The 23,264-nt window shown below is 44.7% G+C and overlaps 1 protein-coding gene across 14 annotated transcripts in view; it reads right to left on the bottom strand.

Moving 5' to 3' along the window:
* LOC127003739 (organic cation transporter protein-like) overlaps positions 1-23,264 on the bottom strand; it is a 351,884-nt gene that overhangs the window by 93,727 nt on the left and 234,893 nt on the right. For 7 of the 14 annotated variants that reach the window (XM_050870706.1, XM_050870713.1, XM_050870716.1 and 4 more), the window contains 3 exons: positions 23,052-23,224; positions 17,267-17,451; positions 16,563-17,021 (listed from right to left, as the gene is read on the bottom strand). The exons of 2 other annotated variants lie outside the window; for them this stretch is intronic. In XM_050870706.1, coding sequence (XP_050726663.1) covers positions 16,788-17,021; positions 17,267-17,451; positions 23,052-23,224 — 592 coding nt within the window. In that variant the 3' untranslated portion in view covers positions 16,563-16,787. Of the gene's footprint in view, positions 1-16,562; positions 17,022-17,266; positions 17,452-23,051; positions 23,225-23,264 lie in introns of those variants that run through there. 5 more of the 14 variants (XM_050870708.1, XM_050870711.1, XM_050870710.1 and 2 more) reach the window with 4 other exon arrangements.

Below are 23,264 nucleotides of genomic sequence, written 5' to 3'. Positions count from 1 at the left end.
TAATAAACAAAAGTGGACCTAATACCGAACCTTGTGGGACCCCACTCGTAACACATCCCCAGTCAGATCTTTTACCATTGATTTGCACTCTTTGCTTCCTATTGCTAAGCCACGCCTTGACCCAGTTCAAAACTTTACCCTCTACTCCGTGAGCCTGTAATTTAAGCAACAGTCGTTGGTGAGGAACTTTGTCAAACGCTTTACTAAAATTAAGATAGATTACATCATAATTTTCATCTCTGTCAACCGCCTCAAATACTTTATTGTAGAAGGACAAGAGATTGGTGAGGCATGACCTACCTTTTGTGAACCCATGCTGCGAGTCGTGAATTAAGCTATGTTTCTCTAAATGCTCCCGAATGTTCCTGGCTATTATGGACTCCAGCATCTTCCCTATAACCGATGTTAAGCTAATTGGGCGATAGTTTGAAGCAACTGACCTGTCCCCCTTTTTAAAAATCGGCGTCACATTAGCTACTTTCCATAGGCTCGGCACATAGCAAGTATTTACCGACATCTTAAAGATGTCGGTTAGTGGGTCACTGATTACATCACCTAACTCCTTTAATACCCTCGGAAATATCCCGTCAGGACCTGGCGACTTGTTCTTCTTAAGCTTATCTATCTCATCCTGAACTACTTGCCTGGTAATGATTATATCCCTCAATTTATCGCCATCCCCGCCCTCGTACACCTGAACTCTTTCCGGTATAGTCGTTCGATCCTCCTGTGTGAATACTGAAAGGAAGTAGTCGTTCAACAATGTGCTCATATTTTCGCAATTTTCTACTAGCTCCCCTGTGTTTGTTTTCAGCGGTCCAATTTTCTCCCGTGTTTTTGTTCTATACATCTGAAAGAAGCCCTTAGGATTACTTTTCGCCTCATTTGCTACTTTGATCTCATAGTTCTTTTTTGCTATCCTGGTGTTTTTCTTAACTAATCTAGATAGTTCGACGTACCGGCCCCTGAGATGTGTTTCCCATTCTTTATTTTCTGATAAATTCCTTCTTTAACCCAATCTCGTGTTTTAGTCCACGAGTCATCCACTTAGGATCATTGTTTTCTTTTCTAAGTGTTCGCTGTGGTATATGCTGTTCTTGCCCCTCTACTATTACTCTAACTAAATTATTGTAAGACATTTCTACCTGGTTCTCCTGGCTCTCCAATCCGCAGTTCTGGCCCTCATGAATCCCTAAATTATCCCAGTTTACCCCTTCAAGATGTCTTCGAAGCCCCTCGTAGTTTGCTCTTCTAAAATCTGGCACTAACACTGGGTTTGGTTCGCGGGTTACCGCCCAGTCTAAGCTAAAACGAACCGTTCTGTGATCACTATTTCCTAACTCTCCGCCCACCTCCAACTCACGTAGCAAATTCCCATTATTGGTTAGGACTAAGTCTAATATGTTATCTCCTCTGGTAGGCTCAGTAACTACCTGCTTAAGGAAATTATCTTGTATAACTTCAAGAAAGTCCTCGGCTTCCAGGTCACCCACTAGATCTTCCCAGTCTATATTCCTATAATTAAAGTCCCCCATTACGCAGACATTTCTACTCATACTGCCCTGCCAATCTCCTGTAGTAATATACTCGTGTCCTGCCTGTTAAGGTTGGGTGGCCTGTATATAACTCCTAGAGTTAGTTTTTCTTTCCCTTTGTAAACGTCCACCCAAACTGATTCTGAATCCATGTTAGTTTTGACTGAGTTGTTAACTAAACATTTAAGTGAGTCTTTAACATATAGCGCAACTCCTCCTCCCTTTCTGCCCCTTCTGTCTTTGTGAAACATCTGATAACCCGTTATTTCAAATTCTGATCTAAAATTTCTATTAGCAGTGTCTATCCATGTCTCAGTGATCGCTATTATGTCAAAATTTTCTGAACAAGCTTCACCCCTTAGTAAGTCTATCTTGTTTCTGAAGCTCCTGCTGTTAGTATAGAAGATTCTTAGCCCGTCCTCTGTTACTCCTCTAGAATTACTTCTAAGCTGCCTGGTTATATTATGAGCTAGATGTCCCCTCCCATTACTCCTCCCATTGCTCCCATTACTCCTCCCCCCCTCGCCTATACTAAAAAATCCCTCAGGGTACCAAGTGCTCGCTCAAGGGAGTCTGAGAGAGCCTCAACATCCTTGAACGTCAAGTGTATCCCGTCACGGGCGTAGAGGGCGTCGTTGCCAAAGAAGAGGTCCCAATTGTCGACGAACAGCCACCCATTGCGCTCGCAGTGCTCAGCAAGTCTGCTGTTCACTGCTATCGCCCTGGACAGCCATCCATCGCCAACGCCCCTCCTTGGCAGGACGCCACACACTACTGGCGACCCACCAGCGTCACGTATCCTGCCTAACAATTCTCTGAAACGCCTGAGAAGGTCCTCGCTTGGCACACGAGAAACGTCGTTTCCGCCACAGCTGAGAAAGACAATGGGGTTCGATCCCTCGCTTGCCATACACGCCTCAATCCTGTCTGATATATGGCCCACCCCTGCCCCTGGGAAACACACCCTCGTCCTGTTCTTATCCTTGGAGCAAAAATACCTGTCAACATAACGAACCTGACTATCACCAACATAAGAACATAAGAACATAAGAACGCAGGAGTCTGCAAGAGGCCGGTAGGCCTGTACGAGGCAGCTCCTTTGACCCTAAGCTCCCGTGTATCTAACCCCACCTAATATCGCTGTCCATGAATTTATCTAGTCTATTTTTGAATGTGACAATTGTATTGGCACTCACCACATGACTGCTGAGCCTATTCCACTCATCCACCACCCTGTTACTAAACCAATTTTTGCCTATGTCCCTGTTGAATCTGAATTTATCCAGTTTAAACCCGTTACTTCGTGTCCTACCCGGTTCTCTTACCAACAAAACCTTATGAATGTCTCCCTTATTAAAGCCCTTCATCCATTTATAAACCTCGATCATGTCTCCACGCACCCTTCGCCTTTCTAGAGAATGCAAGTTTAACTGTTTGAGTCTTTCCTCGTATGGCAAGTTTCTCAACCCCTGAATCATCTTAGTCATCCTCCTCTGCACCGATTCTAACATTTTGATATCCATTCTATAGTAGGGTGACCAGAACTGAACCGCATAGTCAAGATGATGTCTAACTAATGCTAAATATAGTTTGAGGAAGACTTCGGGGCTTCTGTTGCTTACGCTCCTTGAAATAAATCCCAGTACCCTATTAGCTCGATTTCTAGCTTGAATGCATTGTGCCCTTGGACGGAGATCAGAGCTCACTAAGACCCCTAAATCCCTCTCGCACCCAGACCTACTTATGAGAGTGTCATTTAAGTAATAGTTATGTTAGGGGTTGTTCCTACCTACACTCAGAATACTGCACTTCCCTACATTGAACTCCATCTGCCATTTATCCGCCCAGTCATATAATCTGTTGAGTTCACCTTGGAGAATACTAGCGTCCTGATCCGACTCAATTACTCTACCGATCTTGGTATCATTTGCAAATTTACTAACATCAATACTAATTCCTGTGTCTAAGTCATTGATATAAATAATAAACAAAAGTGGACCTAATACCGAACCTTGTGGGACCCCACTCGTAACACATCCCCAGTCAGATCTTTTACCATTGATTTGCACTCTTTGCTTCCTATTGCTAAGCCACGCCTTGACCCAGTTCAAAACTTTACCCTCTACTCCGTGAGCCTGTAATTTAAGCAACAGTCGTTGGTGAGGAACTTTGTCAAACGCTTTACTAAAATCAAGATAGATTACATCATAATTTTCATCTCTGTCAACCGCCTCAAATACTTTATTGTAGAAGGACAAGAGATTGGTGAGGCATGACCTACCTTTTGTGAACCCATGCTGCGAGTCGTGAATTAAGCTATGTTTCTCTAAATGCTCCCGAATGTTCCTGGCTATTATGGACTCCAGCATCTTCCCTATAACCGATGTTAAGCTAATTGGGCGATAGTTTGAATTTAGCGGGAAGGGAGGGGAGGGACCTGCTGTGAAGAACGAGGAGAAATTGTGGAAGAGGTGGAAGGTGGAAAGGGGGAGGAGGAGGAGGAAGAGGAAGAAGGAGAAAGGGAGGGTGAGGTGGTGGAGAGAGGAACGGACGAGGAGAGGGAGGAGGAAGAGGGGGAAAGGGAAGGTAAGGGACAGGTGTTGGAGGGAGGGACGAGCGAGGAGGCGGAGGACAAGGAGGAGAAAGAGGGAGGAGGAGGAGGAGGAGAGTGGGGGGGAAGAGGGGAGAGGGGGGACGGAGGAGGAAGGCGAGGAATTGGAGGCGGAGGGGGAGGAGGAGGAGGAGGAGGAGGAGGAGGAGGAGGAGGAGGAGGACGGAGGAGTAGGTGATTGGGAGAGGGAGGTGGGGGAGGCAGAGACGGAGGAGGAGAGGGAGGTGGAAGAGGGGGGAAGGGAAGGTGAAGGACAGGTGTGGGAGGGAGGGACGAGCGAAGAGGCGGAGGACAAGGAGGAGAAAGAGGGAGAGGAGGAGGAGGAGGAGGTGGGCGGGGGAGAGGGAGGGGGACGGAAGAGGAAGGCGAGGAGGAGGAGGAGGAGGAGGAGGAGGAGGAAGAGGAGGAAGAAGAGGAGAAGGAGGGGTGGGAAGCGGGGAGATCGGAGATGGTCGAGGAGGAGGAGGAGGAGGATGGGAGGTGTGTGGGTGAAGACAATACTAGAGGGGAGGAGGACGAGGAAGAAGAGGAAGAGGAAGAGGAAGGGGAGGAGGAGGAGGCAGGGCTTGTTGCTGCTGCACTAACCAGTAAGTGTACCTGGGCGGCGAGAGTCGTAACCCTATTCTCTAACTCTATGATCCTCTGATCATCTTTCTGAGTCTTAACGCAGAACCTACAAACGTCCTTGGAAAGAAAGTACTGCTTGGCCATGCGAAGGCCACACCCAGAACAACGCTTGAGGGACGTCATGGTGAAGATATGGGCGAGGCAAGACGGAAACAATTAGGCGCGTTAAGACGATAACAAAGTACGCAGCTGCGGTGAGGTCGTCAGGTCAAAAATGTGTATCTAGGAAAACAAACCAACAGCTGCTGTGAGGTCGCAGTCAGGTCAATTCCCCGGGGAAAAGGGTGTGTCTCGGTAAAAAGGCGCGGTTATTTCTACCCACCAGGACAAAACATAGGCCAATATTAATATACTGAGAAATCACTTATGTAAAGAAGATAATAACTGTGTTCACTAGGTTTGCGCGGAAAGTGGATTATCTAGTGTTTTGTGTGGACTTAGAAATTAACGTAGCTTGGCGCGCCTGATTCACGTAGTCCTATTATCACAGCACAGTAAAGTATCCTAATAATAGAAGGAGAAGAAAACACAAAAGCAATATAAAAAACACAAAAGCAATATAAAACCGTGTAGCACTGGGTTGGCGTGAAAGAATGTTGAATTTAGTGTAGATGTGGGAAGCTTAATACACTTGTCTTAGGAGTAACTGTGGATCACTATCTAACTAAGTAAATACTAAATCAGAACACTTAGCGGTCTGTAGTAGAAGGCAGGGTAATCCTCCTGGTTTTGTAGTCCTCCAGTACAGCAGCAGTTCACAGAAGCACAGAACGCCTCACACCTTGAGGATTACATTGGGTAACACACACACACACACACACACACACACACACACACACACACACACACACACACACACACAGATATGCAAGCACATACGTATACACACATACAGACTGCACACATATCCATTATATTACTTTTGTGTTATTTCCTTTACTTTCTTTATTCTGCGACATAGCAATGTATGTCACCGATGTATTACGGGGAATAATTGTGCTCTATTTTTCTTTTCTTTCTGTTTGGAGGTGCTATTATTTTGTATTAAATGTTCGATTGCATCCAGCAAAGATTGCCTGCGCGCAATCTCTTTAAAGGGGGGAGTTGTAGGATAGAGGCATCTGGCAACTGAGAGAGGAAGAGGCGACGCTTAACTCCCGCCAACGCCAGTCGCCCAGCCGCCTCATTACGATCATCTCATGTGCCCCTTTGTACGGATTATACTCAGTAAACGCCGCATTAGGACTCCTGGCTTTATCTTCAATCCTTCAATATCCTTAGCAAAAAAAAAAAAAAAAAAAAAAAAAGCGCAAAATCTGACTATGAATGAGTGACAAGATTAAATGTTATGGTTTCCTAATACATTTTATATGGAGAGAGTGAACCAGATCAGGGGTTCTGGAAAGTTTTTGGCTGCAACCCCGGGCCTACGAAGTACTTCGATAGATTCACGACCCACTCCCCCAGCAACAAAGCGTTTCTGACAATCACTATAACACATTTCCGTCTCCGAGGAGGATGGATCGAGGGTTGCAGGATCTCGCGACTCCTCAAAATCATTTCGCGACCCCTCTGGCGGTCGGGAACCCCACTTTGAGAACCTCCAGTATGACCATTATTCAGTCATGACGTCATCGATGACGTTTCAGTGAGCTATCCTTGTAATCTATAATTCTTGGTTTTAGGCACCCAAACAAAGAGCCCGCCCGCTGAAGGTTAATACCTCGATCAAGACTGGCTTGACAAGCTTGTGCCTCATCTGCACCAGCCTGGCAGTCCCCAAGAAAAGGGGATGGGTGTGTTTTGGGGGGCAACGCTGCACTCCTGTAAAACCAAACCTGTTAAAAGTGCTGGATGCCATAAAAATAATTGAAATGTTCACTCTCTCATGCCCCAACCCATAATGGAGCCCTACAAGGGAAGGCTGGTCATTGGACTTCTAAGCAAACAGCCGCATGCAGGGGTAGTAGGAGAGCATAAGCAGCCACCACCTGACAGTGATGGCTGCTTGCCTCATGGTAACATAGACTAGCTGATTGACCTCTACAAGCTAGGAGAGACTGCCTGTCCTGGCCTGAATAAGGCACCAATGAGGTGTGCTGCCTTCACATCTGGCATTGAACCACTTTTTCCTTATCCAGTCACCCAGAATATTTTGGCATATAGCTTCTACATAAGTTTCCAAAAAAGTTGCGTACCCTGTATACTGTCTGCTTCCATAATTTCATTCTAGTTACCATTACCAAAATAATCTCTCAAGGAAGAGAAATTTGCTTTTCCATATTCATATCTATCTTTCTTGTTGGCCTTATCCCTTATCCCATCCTGCCCCTGCTGTCTCCATTTCAGTTAATAAATGGTAACTTTTCTAAGGGTGACAAGTATCACTTCGATCACTTTTCCCTAAGCGACACAATAGGCACCTCACTTATGTTCTCAAAGAAGGCCAAACTAGGCATGAAATGTGTTCCTATGATATTCAGACAATTACACTTACAATGTTACAATGGCAATTACACTTGCAATGTCAAGTCAGGTTGCATAAGATGGGTAGATTTGTAGTAGGGAACAAAAAAAAGTTCTGGTTAACGGTGAATTTAGTTCTTTTATACAACAAAATTACAATCCATGTTATGGGGGATAAAGGGGCAACAGAAACTTTTTTTTACATGATTTAAATAATTATAATGTACAGCATCTGACTTTCATTTACAGTAATGCTAATGCTAATGATGATTTCGTCGGAGAGATACTAAAGTTGGCATTATATTATTTTGGGATTGGATTATTGGAGCAAATAAATTCTTTAAGTTTAGCTTGACCATTTGTATAATCTGCACTGAATCTTACTTGTCACCCAAAGGGAGTAGCCACTTACTGCTATACTATATAGTCTGTGTGACAATGTGACGCAGAAAATCAATTAGGGAGGGACTCACAGACTTGGCATCACTGTTTGGGTGATGATTTCATGTGCTCATTGGCCTATTCTTAACTTAAAGGGAAAGGTCTACAAGACTGTGGTGAAACCAGCAATGACGTATGGAGCAGAGGCATTGCCTGTGAAGAAAGTAAACGACAAGAGGATGGAAGTAGCAGAAATGATCGAGGATGTTACGTTGGATGTGTGGCGTGACGAGGGAGGACAGAATCAGCAATACAAGGATCAGAGGAACAGTGAAGGTGGGGGAGATTACGAAGAAGACACAGGAAGCAAGGCTAAGATGGTACGGGCACGTAATGAGGAGGGATGCTACAAGTGATGAGAGGAGAGCCCTGGATATGGAAGTGCAAGTAAGGAGGAGGAGAGGAAGACCCAAGATTAGATGGAAAGATTGTATAAAAGACGACATGAGAGAGAAAGGATTGCAGACCAACATGGCCGGTGACAGAGGCAAATGGAAGCGACTCATCAAAAACAGCGACCCCGTATAAAGACGGGCTAATCAGCTGACGACGACGAAGAAGATTGGACTTTTCATAACTTGTTCTGACTTGCATTTCTCCATTTTTTTGTCATCCTAGCAATCAGAACTACCAAAAATAAAAATAATAAGTTTGCAGCTAGCCTAAAAGACTTTTGCTTTAACATAGCCTAATATCTCTCTCCCTTTAAATTCTCTGCTACCTCTCTACATCAGGTTATATATGAGTATTGTTACACCACCCCCCGCGCACCACACTCCAAGCACGGGCAAGCGGCGTGCCGCAACCCAAAAACCACCACACACGGGTCGTGAACCCAGAACAGCCACAAGACAAGCCACTCCACACTCCCAAGGCCGCAACGGCGAGGCACGAGGCAAGGCAACACAGAAACACAAGGCAAGGTTTCCGCTTTCCTCCACAGCGCCAACCACGTACAACCACCAGCTCACAAGGCACCGTACGTAGCTACTGGCACTCAAAGGAGCAGGAGACACCAAACTTGGCAGTAGAAGCGGGCAGGGGCACGGAGCCAGCGGGGCAGCTAGCGGAGCACGTCGTTTCCAAACAGAGGCTGACTCCCCTTTCTCGCGGCGTCTTCCTCCTCCGCCCCGCTGCGGTGCACCCCCCCCTCCCTCTCCCCACCAGCCACCTCATACCTCCGCGCTCCAAACTAGCGCCCTTAAAATACAACATTAAAGTACAAAAATACCCCCTTGGCATAACACTATCCCCCCCCCCCTCTTAGCTGATGTGTTTTGTCTTAATATGCTGGACAGTTTGAATAATGTTTCACTTTTCCTGTCATGACTTTCCTATATTAGTAATTTTTCGTTTTCGCTCAAACGCTGGAGAATATTTCTCCCCTTCCTCCCCTCCCCCTTCACTCCCCCATACCCCTGCAGCTGCACCACCCTTCCTTCCTTCCTTCATTCATTCATTCCCAACCACCATTTCCTCCTCTCTCACATGACGCTGATCTCCTTCTCCCCCTTCACTGTCCCCTCCCTCCTCCCTCGGAAAGTTGCATTCCCTTCCCTCCCCCTCCTCCCCTTCCTATCCTCTGCTTCCCGGCCTGTCCACCCCTTCCTCTTCCCTTATCTCCCATTCTCCCTCTCCCATTCCTATTTTTTTTTTTGTATCGCACAAGTTATTAGTTAGTCAATGGATAGCCAGGATAGGCACTGAAGTATTTTTTTTTTATATTGACTAGTGACTACCGCTACCGCAGTACCGCACTGGGAAAGAAAAAAATGGGACCGCACTACCGCAACCGCACTACTCCGGAAAAAGTACCGCACTACCGCAACCGCACTACTGATTTTTCAGTACCACGCCCACCTCTGATAAAAAATGACCATCACACCTCGATTTGTTATCGCAACCGGACTGTATTTACTGCCTAATATCGCTGATAGTGGTGAAAGCTGCCTTTCTATACAGGACTTTTGCACTTATCTGCACATATTGGACAGTATGACTGATTCATTGCTGTGTCATTACGTGATTTTATTAGCTCCTGGGCCGAAATTTAAGTCAAAATGCATCTGATATAGAATAAGGTCCATTCTTTGGTTATAGCCTGCATTGAGAAGGACGTTAGTGTTTATCAATCCGATATTTAAACATTTTTGCAAAAAGACAAAAAGATAAACACAAACGCCCTCCTCTATGAAAGCTACAATAAAAGAATGGACCTTATTCTTTATCAGATGGTGTACACACACACACACACACACACACACACACACACACACACACACACACACACACACAGATAGGGGTGGAGTGGGTAATGGACTGATTAAGTAGCTGGAGGACTTCCTAACTAACAGGGAAATGAGGACAATAATCAAGGACAGGGTTTCCAACTGGTGCCCAGTGAGGAGTGGGGTCCCTCAAGGTTCGGTGCTGGCGCCAATAATGTTTGCTGTTTATATAAATGATATGGTGGACGGAGTGACCAGCTATGTGAGTTTGTTTGCAGATTATGCAAAGCTATTGAGGCGAGTCAATGATGTGAAAGACTGTGAGGCACTGCAGAAGGACCGGGACAAAATATGGGAATGGAGTGGTACATGGCAGATGGAATTCAACCTTGGGAAATGTAAAAAAATAGAGTTTGGTGGGAGTGGTTGAAGATGTGAATATGATTATAAGATGGGAAGTGAGATAATATGCAGAGGAATGGAAGAAAAAGATTTGGGAGTGACTATCTCAGAGAACATGTCACCGGACAAACACATCAACAGGATAACGGGACAAACTATAAATTTGCTGAAGAACATAAGGACGTCATTTGTGTATTTGGACGAAGAGATGATGAAGAAAATAATAGTTACAATGATAAGACCAAGGTTGGTGTATGCAGCAGTGGTCTGGTCTCCTCACGAAAAGAAGAATATAAGAAAGCTGGAAAGAGTACAGAGAATGGCAACTAAGATGATACCGGAACTTAGGGATCGGACTTACGAGGAGAGACTCAATAGCATGGGGCTCACAACCCTGGAGAGAAGAAGAGAAAGAGGAGACCTGATAGCGGTGTACAGGGTGGCGAGTGGGGTGGAGAATCTGGACAGAGAGGACCTGTGTGTGTGTGGAGCGAGAGAGAAACAAGAGGACATGGAAAGCAGTTGAGGGCAACCACGTGTAGGCAAGATGTAAAAAAGTTTAGCTTCCCAAACAGAAGCATTGAGCTGTGGAATGGACTAGGGGAGGAGGTGGTTTGTGCAAGAAACATTCATGATTTTAAGGAAAAGATGGATAAGAGCGGATATGGAGACGAGACAGCGCGAGCGTAGCTCTTTTCCCGTATGTCACAACTAGGTAAATACAATTAGGTAAACACACACACACACACACACACACGGCCCGGTAGCTCAATGGTTAGAGCGTCTGCCTCACAACCAGAAGGACCGGGGTTCGATTCCCCGATCAGGTGAATGTAAGTTGGGTTTATCTTCTTTCACGTGTAGCCCCTGTTCACCTAGCAGTGAGTAGGTACACGACGTATGGCGAGGAGTTGTGACCTCGTTGTCGCGGTGTGTTGTGTGTGAGTGGTCTCAGTCCTCCCCAAAGATCGGTCACTGAGCTCTGAGCTCCATCTGTAGGGGAACGGCTGTCTGTCTCGAAAGAGACCCGCAGCAGACCAAGAGGTGAATTACAGACACACACACACACACACACACACACATAGCCTACATATATATATATATATATATATATATATATATCTATATATATCTAGATATATATTAATATATATATATATATATATATATACACACACACACACACACACACACACACACACACATAAACGTATGTATGAGTGAGTGAGTGGTCGTGGTGCTGAGCGGATGTGTGTTGCGTCTAGCTCCACACAGAAAGTGTCGACATGGCTGTCAGGGCCAATTAAGGGACTGGGGGATTTGTGCTAGGTTTGTGCGTATTTCTCAGGCGGGAAGTGGATTGGATGCTGTTTGTGTACTAGGTGGTGTCATGTGAAGTGTGCTAATTTGACTGGGATCAAGCAGGATAATATACCCAAAATAAATTGGATATGCACCCCATGCCTCCATAAAGCGTCTCTGGCTACCAGCATTGTGGAAAAATTGGATGAATTCAAGCAAGAATTATCTAAAGAAATATCTGTGGTTAAGGATGAGGTTGAATCAAGGGCTGAGAAAGTGCAGGAAGAGCTGGCATCAGTTGGTGACACACTTCTTGCTGAGCATGCTGAATCTAGTTGGGCTGAGGTGGCAAAGAGAGGCAGGAAAGTGAAAAAGAATTTCGTAGTAGTAAAAGCTTCCACCCACGAAAAGAAGGCAACAGATATGAAGGATGAAGTCTCCCAGGCAATGAATTCAAGATTCACAAATGGAGGTAATATTGTCATGAACTTTGATAATGAGAACACAAGGGCTGAGGCTGCTCAGAAACTGGAGTCTGTTGAGCAAATTAGTACCAAGAGTGTTGGAAAGATGAAAGATCATGATATGCAATTTGCATAAAGAGGAGACTAAGGAAATAATAAAAAAGACCATCTTAGACCGCAATGAGTTCTTACACACAATTGAGGGTGTTGAGAATAAGATTGAGCTGATTTTTAGTAAGCCTGCAGCTGGCGGTACAATGCACTACATTTTGAGGTGCGACCCAACTGTGAGAGAGCTTATTCACAAGAATCACAAGTTAAAATTAGAATGGTGAATATACACAGTGAGAGACAAATACCATGAAATTATCTATCTATCTATATCTATATCTATCTATCTATCTATCTATCTATCTATCTATCTATCTATCTATCTATCTATCTATATATATATATATATATATATATATATATATATATATATATATATATATATATTCTTTTCTTTCTTTTTTTTTTTTTACGTCGCGGTCTATTGCGCCGGTAGGCTTCTTCCCGGTGGGGCCTGATGGTCGGCCCAAGGCTTCTTCCCGGTGGGGTCTGATGGTCGGCCCAGCCCGTTCTGGCGCAGGCGAGTGTTTATAGTGGCGCCATCTTGCTCATGCTGCCCTCCCGGAGCTCATCTTTAATCCTAGAATCTAGAGTCCAGGTTGATATATGGTCTTCTGGACAGCATGTGGGTAGTTTTAAGCCACTCGGCGGCGGCTGAAAAATCCCAGCTTGGTGGCACCGGGCGGGGATTGAACTCGCGTCCTCCTGAACGCGGCGCCGTCACTGTCAACTCAGCCATAGCATAGTTTTATGTTATAGCATATGTTATCATTGTCAGAGATATACCCATCTTGAGGCCAACTGTGCTGCTAAGAGCAATGGAGAAGCCCAAAAATGTTTTAAATGCACTGGCGTTCATAAATCGAAGGATTGCGCCATGGCTGAGAAGAAATGATAAACTGTGTGAGGTACAAGAAGCCTGAAATCAACCACTCAGCGAATGACCAGTGGTGTGTAGTTCTCCAGACTGAAATTTAAATAATTCGTAACATAACCGATCAAGGCTATTAATTAGTGCTTGTACTCAAAGATAAACTGTGTGTGATAAATGTTCAGTGAGTTGGAAATAATCGTTGGAAATTTAATTGTGATACTATAACGAAAATATTAGACATGAAAACTGAACCAATGGATATTTGTGATATTACTTGTGAAAGCAATTAAGAGACTCACTCATTACGATGTTTGAGAATAAGTGCATCGAGGATTATTATTAAGGCTAACATTGTAATTATTGACGGCCCTCGTAGAGCGCTGCACCAGCAGTGGAGCAAGGACTGAAACCTCATCAACGGTAAACGGTAAACGGTATGTATAAAGTTAAATAAATAGAAACGAAGAGAGATCTTACCTGAAAGCACGTTACACCTCGGCAAGTTCCTACAGCGGACGTTCAAACACTGCCACACTGGCTTCCTCACTGATTTTTAACACGCTGTCATGCCCAAGGAATAACAGGAAAACATATCGTACCTATAACACGTCAACATTTTCTTCTTGCTATCGGGTGAACATCAATGTTCAGGGATATCTTTGCGAGAGAGGCCGCGTGCTCGAGTTATTTCAATCCTTTATTAAATATACAGACTTGAATAATGAAAACACAATGCAGATTTCAATTAGGAACAATAATTTTCCTGAATTTTCAGGTTGCTTCGGAAAAAAAAAATGTAGTTATTACAGGCATTACTATGCTTTGCCTGCTTTTGCCTGCCTGCATATCAGTGTGTGTGTGTGTGTGTGTGTGTGTGTGTGTGTCCTACAGGGAGGTAGAATGACTTGTTGAGGATAAGAAATCTTTGACTTGTGAAAAAGCGCTGCATGATATGTCAGGCCAACACAAGTAATTCAGTTTAGACAAATTTCTGTTCCCTCTGTGTCTTGTCGCTCCGTGACAAACGTGTGGACAGGGACACGAACACAGGGACAGGAACAGTTGAGTTGTTAGATTCTAGGATCTTAGATGGTAATAAGTATTGGTATTTAGCGCAATGAGAAAGCTATTGCAGCATTTACACAAGGCGGAAGAGATGATAAAGCTTTTGTATAGAAATGTTGAAGTATTCGTTCTAAGCACCTGTTTACCTGATGCAGAATGAGATAAATGATGCTATAAACCAGGCCGTACTTATAAAACTATGCTATGGTTCCGCCCTAGGTAGGACGAGAACATAAATTGTGAGACTTAAGCAGTAAGTGACCGTCATAACAAGACACATAGTTATGTCATCGTTTTGGGCGCTGACATCGCTAACCGCAAAGAACAGCGGATGATTGGCAATGTTGTTTAATGAATTTTGCAGAAAACGGCCGAAAGTGTGTGAAATTATATATCAAAATAAAATAAATAAATATCTAATGAATTTTCGACAAGGATTTGATAGTTTGAAGATTGATTACAGGGGGTATGTATTTACGACTAGGCTATTGTTGTCGTCTGGTCAAAACAACAATCAGCTGGCGCCATCTTTGAACCCGCGCCATGGACACTTCCGACAAGAAGAGGTGTAGGACGGCGAATTGGACGCCAGACGAAATCTTCCATCTGGCCCAATTATATGGTGCCCATGCGAAAGTGTTGCGGAATAGTTTTTCGTCCACTGGCTGCTCCAAGCAATCGAGGAGCATGGCATGGAGCACCATCAGTCAGGGAGTGACTGAGATGTCTGGCATTCCGCGGACTGAAAAGGAATGCCAGAAGAGAGCAAACTATTCAGTCCGTGGCTCGCGCCAAGGTGGCGAAGCAACGACGAGCCATGGATGGCACAGGTAAGAGTTAATTATATGGCAGTTGTTTGCTTTTTGTTTGGTTATAGGTTGTAGCAAGATTTACTTTTATAAATTAGATGGACGTTTTTACTTTCACCCAACTAAGAAATTTTTGATGCAGTATGTTTTTTCCTAATCATTTAGGTAGTGATATATTGTAATTTACACTCCATTTCTGTTGTAGTTAGGATGGAGTTTATTAAATCAAGTTAGGTTGCTTAATAATCCCTGTTCCAAATTCAACCGAGACAGAGCATAACTTCAATCACTTCATTACCTTAACAACATGTAGTACACGCGAAATTATGGGTGAGGGAAAACATTGTGTGGTTTGATTAGGTAAGGTAACTTCACTTAACACTTTTCAAAAAGTCTCACGCACCTAAACCTCTACTGGAAGCCATAGCACACATGAAAAAAATGGGAGTAATGGAGGTGGTTTTACAAGAATGTCACATCCTAAATTTGCTCCACATGAACACATTTCAAATGTGCTGAATCTCTCCTGGCTTACTGACCTAATGTAACTTCACTTGAACACATGGAAATATCATTTCTTTGGAATGAAACAAATATTTGTGGTATTGCTGTAAACAGTTGTGCTTATATTGTCAAACTTGATTGAAATTCAGCTGCCCGGAACCACCTACACATCCAGATGGTATCTCTTTACCAGCTCACGGTCATCTAAGTCGTTCAGGACGTCTTTCCTATCGTGAAAAGTCCGTCTCCGTCGCTGGCGGTAGTGGTGGCGTTCGTGAAGTGCGGCCATGTTTACTGTTATGATGGCTCGGGCCGCTATACCATCTCGGGAAGTGGCTTAGCGCTAAGACGCGCCATTAGGCCTTATGATTCGAACGTAGGAATTTAAGTGCCGAAATCCGCCATTTTGAAGACTTATGGCGATGCCATTACGTTAAGTCGGTGACTTAATGTTTATAGGTACGAATGATATGGAGGATGTGTTCATGAATTGTAATGTGAGTAGTATAAGAGATCTTCTCCTTCCTTGTTATAGAAATCACAAATACTATTTTTTTTTTTTTTTGTCATTAGTATGCATTCAAAACGAGCAAAAATCTTACATTCACTGTAGCATATTTGCACCACTGTGCAGTGAAGCGACGCGTTCCCCATTGTATGCTCCTCGTTAGTTAGTTTAGTACTACATTCCTCTAATGCAGTGCTGTCCAAACTTTTTCGCCTATTGTACCCTTTATTACATTCTCCCACTGTTACGAACCTCCTATGGCTGACTAAAGTCAATTATATATATCATATTTGCATTACATTACATTATATTTACGTACACGTACAAACGTCGTCCTTCTAGGTAACCAACTCCCCCTCCTCTCTCTTTCCTTTAGAAGAACATGGGAAGTTGTGTGTGTGTGTGTGTGTGTGTGTGTGTGTGTGTGTGTGTCATCGTCGTCTTTTTGATGCTGATTCTATGCGAGGGGTACGGGGACCCCGGGGACCAACACCACAACACTGCTCTAATGTATAACTAATGACATTTAAAGAAATGAATTAATAATATTTACTAGCAGATCCTGTACGATAGTAGGCACACTACGGTGAAACAAAAAATATATTACGACACACATGCAATATACATCTTTACTATTCTACATAACAGTACATTTCAAGTAGTGACAACTACAGCGTCTGTTACAGCATGCCGACTAAACAGGTCACAACACAACATTCTACAGGCGATACGGTAATGTTTACTTGATCATCTGCCGCGGGGCTGCCTGATGAATTGGTGCCGCCGCGGATGCCTGGCTACACCTTGGTGTGGGTGTCTGCCGGGCCGGCGCTCCGCTGGCTATTGCTGCCCGGGATCTTTATTTGTTAACGCGATGGGACTCTCTTTTGACGGGCACTCTGGGTCTGGCAGGTAGGCTTGGTTGGCACTGCCCTTGGTGTTTGGTTTGTCGTGGAAACTGTACCCCTCAGGCATGCCCCGCCCTTTGGTTTCAGGAAGTAGAAGGGAGACACCTCCGGCGACCAGCGCCAGGACACAGAACACGGCAGATGGGGCCCACACAATCACCTCCCCCTGGTGAAGAGGTTAATAACCACTTGCATTAAACATAAAAATACATTACGAATACTGTCTGTCGCATTCCTGAATTGAATTCTGGGTCTCATTTCCTCGTATATTATGAAACCATGAGCCTCACCAGAGTGCTTTGGTTTCATTATGGGTGGTGATATTTGCTTCAATGTGTGTGTGTGTGTGTGTGTGTGTGTGTGTGTGTGTGTGTGTGTGTGTGTGTGTTGTAGTAAGGGCTCGAGTCGTACCAGTATGTCATTGATGTACGGCGAGGTGATGCTTCCAATCCTGGCGTTGACGCTGGCCTGGCCGGTGATGAGAGAGCGGTACTTGGTCGGGAACAACTCGAGGGTGAACATCCAAATAAGTGTGAAGGACGCAGTGATACACATCTTGCCCGTCAGCGAGAAGAACATGATGAGGCCGCTGGGAGCTGAGAGCAAGGGAGAGGGAAGGGGACCCCAGTAAGTGATCCTTGTTATGCTATATGTGTACTTGCACTCGTGTGTGTAAATAAAAGTGATTGTGTGTGTGTGTGTGTGTGTGTGTGTGTGTGTGTGTGTGTGTGTGTGTGTGTGTGTATTTACCTATTTGTAGTCTACCGGGCCCGAGCTAAGCTCTAATAGTCCCGTCTCCATATCTACATTCATCCAGCCTTTCCTTCATTTGCTGGACACTGTTCGCCTCCACCACCTCTTCCCGCAAGCTCTTCCATGTGTTAACACTTCTACGTGAAAAATTATACTTTTTAAGTCACTCAAACAGGTTCCTTTATTAAGTTTCTTTCTATGTCTTTCTATGCCTCAAAAACACAGTTTCTCCACCTATCCACTCGACACAATCTTCCAAACAACTATCCCCTATTCTTTGACAACACCCAGCTATCACCTTCCTCAACACTAAACATTCTCGGTCTATCCTTAACTCAAAATCTCAACTGGAAACTCATTTCTTACTAAATCAGCTTCCTCGAGGCTGGGCGTTCTGTACCGTCTCCGCCAGTTCTTCTCCCCTGCACAGTTGCTGTCCATATACAGGGGCCTTGTCCGCTCTCGTATGGAGTATGCATCTCATGTGTGGGGGGGCTCCACTCACACAGCTCTTCTGGACAGAGTGGAGGCTAAGGCTCTTCGTCTCATCAGCACTCCTCCTCATACTGATAGTCTTCTACCTCTTAAATTCCGCCGCAATGTTGCCTCTCTTTCTATCTTCTATCGATATTTCCACGCTGACTGCTCTTCTGAACTTGCTAACTGCATGCCTCCCCCCCTCCCGCGGCCCCGCTGCACTCGACTTTCTACTCATGCTCATCCCTATACTGTCCAAACCCCTTATGCAAGAGTTAACCAGCATCTTCACTCTTTCATCCCTCACGCTGGTAAACTCTGGAACAATCTTCCTTCATCTGTATTTCCTCCTGCCTACGACTTGAACTCTTTCAAGAGGAGGGTATCAGGACACCTCTCCTCCTGTATTTGATCTTCCTTTCGGCCACCTCTTTTGTTTTACTTTAGGAGCAGCGAGTAGCGGGCTTTTTTTTTATTATTGTTTTTTTTTTTTTTACCCTTGAGCTGCCTCCTTTGTTGTAAAAAAAAAAAAAAAAAAAAAAAGTCCTCTCAGCCCCTGCGTTATCGCAGTTAAGAAGAGATCATCCCTATCCACCTCATCAAACTTATTTACCAACTTATACAGCGTGATCAGATCTCCTCTCTCCCTTCTTTGTTCCAGTGTCGTCAAGTCCATCTCCTTCAATCTGTCTTCATACGTCATATTTGAGAGTTCTTTTTTTTTTTTTTTACAATAAAGGAGACAGCTCAAGGGCACAAAAAAGTAAACAATAATAAAAAAAAGCCCGCTACTCGCTGCTCACAAAAAGAATCCAAAGAGGTGGCCGAAAGAGAGGTCAATTTCGGGAGGAGAGGTGTCCAGATACCCTTCTCTTGAAAGAGTTCAAGTTGTAGGCAGGAGGAAATACAGAAGAAGGAAGAATGTTCCAGAGTTTACCAGCGTGAAGGATGAAAGAGTGAAGATGCTGGTTAACTCTTGCATAAGGGGTTTGGACAGTATAGGGATGAGGATGAGTAGAAAGTCGCGTGCAGCGGGGCCGCGGGAGGGGGGAAGGCATGCAGTTAGCAAGTTCAGAAGAGCAGTCAGCATGAAAATATCGATAGAAGATAGAAAGAGAGGTAACATGGCGGCGGAAATTAAGAGGTAGAAGACTATCAGTAAGAGGAGGAGAGCTGATGAGACGAAGAGCCTTAGACTCCACTCTGTCCAAGAGAGCTGTGTGTGTGGAGCCCCCCCACACGTGAGACGCATATTCCATACGAGGGAGGACAATGCCCCTGTTTTTGGATAGCAACTGGGCGGGGGAGAAGAACTGTCAGAGACGATACAGAATGCCCAACCTCGAGGAAGCTGATTTAGTGAGAGAAGAGATGTGAAGTTTCCAGTTAAGATTTTGAGTTAAGGATAGACCGAGGATGTTTAGTGTTGAAGATGGTGACAGCTGAGTGTTGTCAAAGAATAGGGGATAGGTGTTCGGAAGATTGTGTCGAGTTGATAGGTGGAGAAATTGGACTTTTGAGGCATTGAAGGACACAAGGTTCCTTTTACCCCAATCGGAAATGATAGTAAGGTCCGAGGTTAAGCGTTTTGCAGCCTCCAGCCTGGAGCCATGTAATTCCTGTTGAGAGGGTCTTCTGTTGAAATAAGTTGAATAATGCAGAGTGGAGTCATCAGCGTATGAGTGGATAGGACAGTTTGTTATGGAAAGAAGATCATTGATGAATAACAGGAAGAAAGTAGGTGATAAGACAGAACCCTGTGGAACACCACTGTTAATAGGTTTATGAGAAGAACAGTGACCGTCTACCACAGCAGAGATAGAACTACCAGAAAGGAAACTGGAGATAAAGGAACAGAGAGAAGGATAGAATCCGAAAGAGGGCAGTTTAGAAAGCAAAGACTTGTGCCAGACTCTATCAAAGGCTTTCGATATGTCTAGTGCAACTGAGAAAGTTTCACCGAAACGGCTAAGAGAGGATGACCAAGAATCAGTTAAGAGAGCAAGAAGATCACCAGTAGAACGCCCCTTGCGGAACCCATACTGGCGATCAGATAGAAGGTTAGAAGTGGAAAGGTGCTTTTGAATCTTCCGGTTAAGGATTGATTCAAAACCTTTAGATAGACAGGAAAGTAAAGCTATAGGGCGGTAGTTTGAGGGATTGGAACGGTCACCCTTCTTAGGCACAGGCTGTACGAAGGCGTACTTCCAGCAGGAAGGAAAGGTAGATGTTGATAGGCAGAGGCGAAAGAGTTTGACCAGGCAGGGTGTCAGCACGGGAGCACAGTTTTTAAGGACAATAGGAGGCACTCCCTCAGGTCCATAAGCCTTCTGAGAGTTGAGGCCAGAGACGGCATAGAAGACATCATTATGAAGAATCTTAATAACAGGCATAAAGGAGTCGGAAGGGGGATGAGTAAGAGGAATATGCCCAGAACCGTCCAGAGTGGAGGTGTTACAGAAAGTTTGAGCAAAGAGTTCAGCCTTAGAGATAGAAGTGACGGCAGTGCTGCCGTCTGGGCTAACAAGAGTCAGGAAAGAGGAAGAAGTGAAATTGGAGGAGATATTTTTGGCTAAGTGCCAGAAGTCTCTGGAAGAATTAGAGAAAGCAAGGTGTTGACATTTGCTATGGATAAAGGAGTTTTTGGTAAGTCGGAGAATAGATTTGGCACGATTCCGGGCGGAAATGTAAAGATCATGGTTAGCGGGAGTTCGAAGCCTCTGGTACCTTTTGTGAGCTGCCTCTCTATCTTTGACAGCACGAGAACAAGCGTGATTAAACCAAGGCTTTTTAGCATGGGGAGTAGAGAAAGTACGTGGAATGTATGCCTCCATTCCTGAGACAATCACCTCTGTGATGCGCTGGACACACACAGAAGGGTCTCTATCCTGGAAGCAATAATCATTCCACGGGAAATCGGAAAAGTACATCCTCAGGTCGTCCCACCTAGCTGAAGCAAAATGCCAGAAGCAACGCCTCTTCGGTGGGTCCAGAGGGTGTACAGGAGCGATAGGACAGAATCCAGAAATAAGGTTGTGATCGGAGGAGCCCAACGGAGGGAACAGTTTGACAGAGTAAGCAGAAGGGTTGGTGGTAAGGAAGAGGTCTAGTGTGTTGGGCCGGTCTCCAAGACGGTCGGGAATACGTGTAGGGTGCTGAACCAACTCCTCTAGGTCATTGAGGAGAGCAAAGTTGTAGGCTTGTTCACCAGGCTGGTCAGTGAAAGAGGATGAAAGCCAAAGCTGGTGGTGAACATTGAAATCTCCTAGGATGGAGATTTCAGCGAAGGGAGAGTGGGTTAAGATGTGCTCCACTTTAGAGTTCAGGTAGTCAAAGAATTTTACATAGTTAGTAGAATTAGGTGAAAGATAAACAGCACATATGTATTTAGTAATAGAATGACAATGAAGTCTTAGCCAGATAGTGGAAAATTCAGAAGAGTCAAGGTCGTGGGCACGAGAGCAAGTGATGTCGTTGTATACGTAGACACAACATCCAGCCTTGGACTGAAATTGAGAATAGAGATAGTAGGAGGGAAAAGAGTAGATATTGCTGTCAGTAGCCTCAGAAACCTGTGTTTCGGTGAGGAAAAGGTGAGGTTTAGAGGAGAGATGGTGTTCCACAGAATGAAAATTAGAACGAAGACCGCGAATGTTGCAGAAATTGAATTTGTGCCCCCCCCCCCTCCCCCAGGCGGGGACTCTGAGGCAAGTTGAAGGTGCGCCATTTTGAATTTTGGGAAAAGGTGTGAGTGTTGTGTGAATGTAGTGTGGTGTGGATAGAGAGAGGATCTGTCTTTAGAGACCATACTGAACTACTTTCTGGTGTTGATGAGACAATAGGGAAACGGTTAATGAGGTAATGGGAAGGGTCTATGGAGGGCTTCAGCACCCTCCTCACTTCCCATATATACCTCACCGGGAGTGGCTTGCGCCCGTTCGGTAGGTGTCTTCCTACCTACTCCATTTTAGTTGTAATTCTGTGTGTGTGTGTGTGTGTGTGTGTGTGTGTGTGTGTGTGTGTGTGTAAGAGTGTGTATTTGTGTGTGTGTGTAATAGTGTTCTTGTGTGTGTGCGTGTGTGCGTGCGTTTATCAATTTGTTCTGATGTATTTGTTTATCACCCGTCTTAAATTAGCAAAAAGGACGATAATGTTTTCGCCGTTTTCTGTCTATCTGTTTGTTTACCTGTTACCATAATATCTCAAAACCAGGTTGACATATAGCCAACAAAGAGATATGAGAAAACTATCGCAAAAAGACTGACTGAAAGATTTGAATTATAACTTTTGAAGGCAGACCAAGAGTGCTTCCAATCACACCGCAGTTTTCCCAGCAGCAGTGTAGGGACGAGGCTTTAACGTATATCTTCTGACCAAATAGTGTTGGTGAGACGGGAATCAGTGATTTTCGAGTAAGCAGAGAAAACAAGATCTCGAGTTGTAGAATTTGCAGAAGGAAATAGATGGCGTGCATGAGAGTATAACTGTTCACCATCGCAGCGGGGTTACGGTTTGGAGGTCCAGCAAGTCGGCGTCGGCGGCGCGGAGGCGAAGGTGGAGATGGCTTCTTCTTCTTCTGTAGTGTTTAGAGGTTACTCTATCTATTATTACCGGCTACCGGAGGATGCACCCAGGAGATATGAGGAGAGAAGAAGCGCGGTGTGCTTTGCTGGTCCTCCAGCCCGAGCCCGAGCTTGAACTTAATGAGTTGTGCACGCCACCTATATGCTTAGTCATGAACAAATTTTCAACAAAAAAGCGACCATGAAATGGGCGGACGAGAAATGAGTTGACTGTACTATAAATCAAATTGCGGATATAAAGAACGATGAAACAATTTTAAGTCCCGTGACATCCAACTGGTAAGATTTAGAGTACGACTAAACCTAAGTAATGTCTGATTACCGAATGACTAAATTCGTAAACTAATAAAAATAAAAATGTTTCACTGACGTTTTTTGCTCACCCTCTGGGAAGAAATAGATACACAGTGCAAGGACGAGGATGGCTGCCCCGCAGAAGAAGTTCAAAATCACGTGGGACTTCACCCTCCCGAGGAAAGCGACCAGTGGCCACAACAAGATGTAGCTGACGAACTCCAGGACACCTCCGAGGAACACATAGAGGTAAACGTTGACACTGAATCAAGAAAGGAGGAGGATAGTAGTGGTGGTAGAAG

The sequence above is a fragment of the Eriocheir sinensis genome, chromosome 26, assembly GCF_024679095.1.
Source record: "Eriocheir sinensis breed Jianghai 21 chromosome 26, ASM2467909v1, whole genome shotgun sequence".
Lineage (NCBI taxonomy): Eukaryota > Metazoa > Arthropoda > Malacostraca > Decapoda > Varunidae > Eriocheir > Eriocheir sinensis.
This window is presented reverse-complemented; position numbering and strand designations above follow the sequence as displayed.